The sequence below is a fragment of the Osmerus eperlanus genome, chromosome 4 (genome assembly GCF_963692335.1).
Source record: "Osmerus eperlanus chromosome 4, fOsmEpe2.1, whole genome shotgun sequence".
NCBI lineage: Eukaryota > Metazoa > Chordata > Actinopteri > Osmeriformes > Osmeridae > Osmerus > Osmerus eperlanus.
The window spans coordinates 20870049-20876759 of NC_085021.1; the positions used below are offsets into that span (position 1 = coordinate 20870049).

The 6711-nt window shown below is 47.7% G+C and overlaps 1 protein-coding gene across 4 annotated transcripts in view; it reads right to left on the reverse strand.

Annotated features, from left to right (window-relative positions):
• Positions 1–249: 249 nt before the first annotated feature.
• si:ch211-156j16.1 (uncharacterized protein LOC564557 homolog) overlaps positions 250–6711 on the reverse strand; it is a 10815-nt gene continuing 4353 nt past the window's right edge. Inside the window, exons 2-6 of one of the 4 annotated variants that reach the window (XM_062460193.1) lie at positions 4002–4375; positions 3899–3971; positions 3360–3471; positions 2924–2969; positions 250–1900 (exon numbers count right to left, since the gene is read on the reverse strand). In XM_062460193.1, the coding sequence (XP_062316177.1) occupies positions 1844–1900; positions 2924–2969; positions 3360–3471; positions 3899–3971; positions 4002–4375 (662 nt within the window). In that variant the 3' untranslated portion in view covers positions 250–1843. Of the gene's footprint in view, positions 1901–2923; positions 2970–3359; positions 3472–3898; positions 4376–6711 lie in introns of all 4 variants that reach the window. The other 3 variants (XM_062460191.1, XM_062460192.1, XM_062460194.1) reach the window with 3 other exon arrangements.

A 6711-nucleotide genomic window follows, 5' to 3' on the forward strand; every position in this document is an offset into this window, starting at 1 on the left:
TGTCCTGTAGACTTCTGCCGCTGTGATGCCTGGGTAATATGTGCTACTTTCACACCAGGTCTGAAAGTAAGTGTCATGAGGTTTTTACTAGCTGTCACCAGTTGTTGAGTCGTGTGAGTCCATGATTCAAATAGGTGTTGTCCAAGAAAGCATAAACTGTGACTAATATGATGACTTATTGCTGAAAAAACCCACACAGGAGAACCTCCCAAAAACACACACAAACAATAAACAACAAGAGACGGTAAATATTTGTGGAGTGTTTTCATTTTTTTTTTTTTTGAAACAGTATGAACAAAAACACTGCAATTAAATAAAATGACTCAAACAAATTCAGACAGCAAAAATTAAAGACCTAGAGTTGAGAATGTGGAGCAAAGCAGGGAGTGGGAGGGGAGAAGGGTTTAGGGGGCGAAGGCGAAGGAGCAACGTCGTCGCAAATGTTTGCGGTGTCTAAAGCGGATTCGTTAAACATTAACATCACTCATTCAGTGCACTTATTAAACTGAGTTTTTAAAGCAAGCGAGGCTAAGTTGGGACTGAATTATTTGTACACCCGTTAATGGCCACTTACAAACACACAGACAATAGAAACGCGCAATGGAGATGCACTGACACATCTGCATCAGTGACAAGTCATCCTCTGCATGCATTCTGGAGGGGAAACTTTATCATGGTGAGTGTAGAGGCATTCTGCCCTAACGAGAGAGAGGGGAGATGGAAGGCATTGCCATGGACAATGCCGGCTGTAGGATAATCACTACCTGTCTGTGGAACATGCTTTTTGATCGACAACCTATCAGGTCATCAGAGCTGTCCTGTTGGAATGGGTGCCAGTCAAAATACAGTCAATTCACATTAATGCACCTCTACGGTCAAAATACTCCAAACTATCCAGGGAATACCAGAGACAGTGGCACAAACCCTTCTGCTAAATTTCACAGATATGTATTAGGTTTTTATATGTCAGTGTTAAAACGGGCAGAATGTCACGTTACTCTTGCAAATCAGGGCACCTTGTTCATAAGGCCCTCACTAACCTTCCCAACATGAGCATAATGTTTAAACAACATCTGCACCTCGTGCTTCATATAGTTGTTGAACATTTTCTTTTTTTTTTCTGCTGGTGAGGGACTCGTTGGCTAGGTGTTAAGGTGAGAGAATACTATAAATGTACATGGAGTTTTCAGAGGGGTCCATTGGCTACAATAGACAGCGACAATGTGTATGTTCATGTCTTATTCTACTGTAAGTGCTTTTGAAAGCAACGGTAAAGTTATGAGACAGTCATTGACTGTATGTAGTCCCTTTACATGGTATATACACCCTATGGAATTCACAACAACAATCCTCTTCCTTCCTCAATCCTCATTTTTTTGTGTTTTATTTGTGTCTACCTTTCGATTTGTACTTTTTTGTTTGTTTTGTTTTTGTGTTTAGATCCTCTTCACCAACTCAAATGTAAATCTGAGTTAATGTACACATCACTACTTAAGAGAGAGCTTTTCTACCACGCCAAGTCCGATAATCCTTACTTCCTTTTAGTTTTTACGCATGTGAAATACTCTGAAATTCATTGTGACATCCTGTGGCTACCTTTTATTCTCTCTGTCCGTGAGTTGTTGGTGTGGGGGGTTGATGTAGGGCTGGAGAGAGTCACTGATGTCAATGACTCCAAAGAGGGGAGGGGAGGGGGAGGGGGGGTTGGGGGAGAAGAGAGGGGGGATGGTTCCCCACTTCCACCTTTCCCCCCCGTCCTTTTGGCGACAGTCCAAAATCCTGGTTAGGTTAGAGTGCTGGTAGCATGCTTGTTTACTGACAGGATGTGACATAGTTCAGTTGTTCAGAATTTCCAGAACTTGGGGCGCTCTTCCTGTTTTGCAGCCTTTCTCCTCAGGGGCTGGAAGGTGAAGAGAGAAGGAGAGAGAGAAATATATTTTAGGAGACATATTTACACACACACACACTTTCAATAGTCTTATCTCTATCTGGTCGTGATCGATAAAATGTCAGTGGACAAAAGAAAAAAAAAACATTAATCGTAATGAGGGTTTCCTATTTACTACAATAACACAATACATGGAATACAGTACTTTTAGTCTTTTCAACTTTCTATCTATTAACCGTCTTTTTAGTCACATTGACCAGACAACAAAAAAACAGACAGGGAAGTTGTAGCATCATTAAATACATATTTGATTATTAAAAGTCACACGTTTAGGTAATATACTACAAAGTTATCTTAGTTTTGGACGCAGGGCCATTAGGCTTGGATAAGAATTGCAACCAATAAGTAAATAATTTAATCTTAAAAGGGGGCGGGGCTTGAAAATCAGGTTGGTTGGGAATTGACAGAAGGAGATAACCGTTTTTACCCAGTTTAAGCGTAGCCTAAGTCAGCTCACAAGTGAAGTTGGTATGATGAGTGATAAACCTTTTCAAAACAGACCGACAACAACAATAACATAAATCTTTAAGAATTAGTTCTCTGGGATGAAACACACCAGGAGACAGCGTTGGATTGCTACTTCACCACGGACCAATGGGAATGCCCCAGTCATTGAGATCAGCCACACGATTAGTTCGCGATCAATTCCTATGGATGATGTAAGGCCAAGTTTCTGGCTTGTAAACATTAGTCATAGGGTCAAACTGAGTCAATACACAAGGCTTTTGGCCAAATTAAAGCTAATTCCAAGGATAAATAGAGCCACTTGTCTCAATGAATAAACAATGGATTGGCCTCAGGGCCTGTGAGCTGAAGTGTAAGGGAAGTAGCAACCAACCACTGGTCTATCTGAGACAGACGGGTGTTATGTCTGTGACTGAGGGCCGCGAGGGTGGAGTCAAGAGGGTGTTAAAATGATTAACTTCGAGGGGGGGGGGGGGGGGGTGGAGGGAGACAATCAAAAGTGAAAATTACAGAAACCAAGATGCTCTCTTTTTTCGCAGGCTTTTTCTTTGCAGACCTGCGACATAGAAAATGTTTCCCACGTTAGCGAGCAGGAACAACTCCAGCACAGTATCCTCTGAAGAGTAGGTGTGGTGCTGTGCAGCTGTCTACAGTACAGCAGCCCTATGGGGCTGCCTCAGGGGAAAGCTGAACTACGTATGGGGTCACTTCAGAAGAACAACTACAGTTGAAAACACTGTGAGGCGTGTGTCTGTGTGTGTTTGATGGTTATGAGGGTACACCTTATCTTGCTAACCACATTCTTAACACTCCAGGCAATGTTATTCCAAATACTCCATCACAGGAAAGTGCAGTTAAGAAAATGTGTGTTCATTCAAATCTGGTTCATGGTAGACACGCAGAAAATGTGCATGAGTTTGGTTGTGTAACCCAGGGAGACACTTACGAGTATTTTCCCATCCTCTTCACCACGGCAACGATGATAGCGATGACAATGATGATTGCCACCAAAGCACCAATCACGATGCCCGCTAGCTGGCCAGACGCCATGCCCTCAGCTGTGCACGACAAAAAGAGAGTGAGAAAATGAAACAGATGGTAGAGCGAACAAGAGAGCGAGTGAGAGAAAGAGAGTGATGGGGAGAAAGAGAGGGGTAGAGAGAAAGAGAGAGAACACAGAATAACATTTAAAATATTATTTTTTGGGGCGGGGGGGGGGGATTGAGTCAGGTGGCTGAGCGGTGAGGGAATCGGGCTAGTAATCTGAAGGTTGCCAGTTCGATTCCCGGCCGTGCCAAATGACGTTGTGTCCTTGGGCAAGGCACTTCACCCTACTTGCCTCGGGGAGAATGTCCCTGTACTTACTGTAAGTCGCTCTGGATAAGAGCGTCTGCTAAATGACTAAATGTAAATGTAACTGATCAAAATGTACCACAATCTTTTATAAAAACTTTCTGGTTAGTGCAGCTCTGTTCAGGTACTCACCCGCAGGTTCCTCCACAACCACATCACCAGCCGCCTCTGCCACCAGTACCGGTTCTTCGGCCACCACTGGAACCTCGGGCTCCGCCTCGGCCACCACTGGAACCTCGGGCTCCGCTGGAACCTCCGCCGGAACCTCCGCCGGAACCTCAGCCGGAACCTCAGCCGGAACCTCCGCCGCAACCTCCGGTTCCGCCGCTGCCGCATCCGTGGCAACCACCTCCGGGGCAGCAGACACCACCACTTCCGGTTCCTCCGGCACGGCGACTACCTCAGGGGCCTCGGTGGCCTCTGGGGCGGGCTCTGCGGCGGCTGCTTCCGTGGCTGGTGGGACTTCTTCGGCTGGGGCGTCCGTTACCACGGCTTCCTCAGCGGCGGCCTCGGGTTCAGCGGCATCGGTGACGGGGAGCGGCTCTTCCACGACAGAGGCTTCTGTGGCCGCAGGGCCTTCTGGGGTGTCGGTCACCGATCTGATGTTTCCTGGAGGGAGGGGGAGGGGGAAGGAGAGGGGGAAGGAGAGGGGGAAGGAGAGGGGGAAGGAGAGGGGGAAGGAGAGGGGGTCAGACACTGGCATTGTAGAATATCAGGCTGTGTACACTCTAGACTGTAAACTTCTAGGCTGATGTACAACCAACTTCTGATGCACAAAAACTGTGACAAGGTGACATCCAGATGGGTCTGTCTGACGAGGTGTTGAGTCATGAGGGCCGTTTGTTTTTTACTCAGAGCAGCTGGACAGAGAGCTGGAAAGTTCTCCAAGTGAGAAAAGACTCTGAAACGACAGCGTAAATATTAACATTCTTTCCAGACATCATGTTCCCAGACCTTTTCCCTAAATCTCTCTCTCTTTCTTTCTGTCCGTCACTCCTAATCCTGACTCAACCGATTCCCTCCCTTCCTCTCTCATCCTTCCATCCTAGCAGTGAGAACATGGCCACCACACCCCGTGACTGAACAAACGTTGTCCTTCCCTCCCTCTCTCCCTCCCTCTCTCCCTCCCTCCCTCTCTCCCTCCCTCCCTCCCTCCCTCCCTCCCTCCCTCCCTCCCTCCCTCCCTCCCTCCCTCCCTCCCTCCCTCCCTCCCTCTCTCCCTCCCTCCCTCCCTCCCTCTCTCCCTCCCTCCCTCCCTCCCTCCCTCTCTCCCTCCCTCCCTCCCTCCCTCCCTCCCTCCCTCTCTCCCTCTCTCCCTCCGTCCCTCCCTCTCTCCCTCTCTCCCTCCCTCCCTCTCTCCCTCTCTCCCTCCCTCCCTCCCTCTCTCCCTCCCTCCCTCCCTCCCTCCCTCCCTCCCTCTCTCCCTCCCTCCCTCCCTCCCTCCCTCCCTCCCTCTCTCCCTCCCTCCCTCCCTCCCTCCCTCCCTCCCTGCATCCATCCATTCCTCCGTCTATACCCATTCACCCTCCCTCCATCCTGTCTTAAGGGACGTGTTTGCACACTTGCATGCCACATCCTCTGCCTCATTTCCTGTACAGCGAGCTGCTGCCATAACGGGGGCTGGACTGGAGAGGCTGGGAAGGCAGGAAGTCAGCAAATGATGCCACGTCCATTAAGACGAACGGTTACAGATGGGGGAAAAACAACTCTGACTGATTCAGTGTGGAAAAACAACATGGCTGAGAGCTAAGACATTACTGTGGTGGTTGTTTCGAGAATCCTTCAGAGAATAGCGTTCAAACTACACGGTTGATACAAGATTTCACACGCCATACATCCACAAGACATCTCTGGAGGAGTCTGGAAACTTATAGTTTTTTTTTTGTCTCAGTGGTAGAAGCTAAAATACACTCAAATAAAACTGAAGGAAAAAATATATCTAGGTAGCCATTTTCTATCCAGTAATTGTGAAACCCCACTGTATTTAGGCTAGCTTCTATACTCAAGGGTAGAGCCGTGAGCTGGTCTGTTGACTGAATCTGTGTTGCTGCTCCTAAACTCTAGTAACATCCCAAAGCCTCTATCTCTTCATGTACAAAATGGTGCCCCTCCAAACCACAACTAAAAGCTTTCCCTCCAGATTCAGATGAGGTGGTACGTTTCGAGAGGACTGAAATTATGGTGGATGGTTAAACTCGCCGCTGGCAACAGTCTCTCTGTCCCCTTTCCCTCAAAATGTTCTTACTCCCTAATCCAAGTCTCTCTCAAACACTCCTTGGTTTCCAATATCAACATAAGCCGGGCGATTGGCCTAAGCATAGCATCTGACGTCATTTCTTCATTTTTTTCCTTTATTGTTCTAAATTGTTCAAATGGAGAATGCTTTACAAGGATAAAAATAACTGTGAATGGCCTCAGCTAAGCTTTTGATAAACTCACAGCAATTCTCTATTGTCTAATGTCTTTATTCAGTCATTGGCAACAACCAGTATAAATAGAACCAAACTTTTGCTCTTTGACGATGGACCAAATTGGTTTTAACTGCAGCTCTGACTTTTGCTGTTTGTTTGGAATGTCTGTGAAGAAGGAGACTCGCGGTTGAACGACCAGGCACTATGAGCATTCAAGTCCCCCTGCCTATCTTCACGGATCTGATAACAATTGCTTCATTATGTCTGCAGCTCCCACAATTAGCTCTAAGTACGACTTCCTTCCCACTGTTCTCGCTCTTGGCTGCAAGAGTAAGGGAACAGGACCCTTTACTCTCTCTACCTCTCCGGCCCTTCTCTCTCCCTCCCTCCCTCCCCCCCCCCACAGCGCTCCTCATTCTACTTCATCCACCACTACTCCCTCTGCCTTCCCTCCTACCCTCTCTTTTCCCCCCTCCCTCCCTCCCTCCCTCCCTCCCTCCCTCCTTCCCTCCCTCCCTCCCTCCCTCCCTCCCC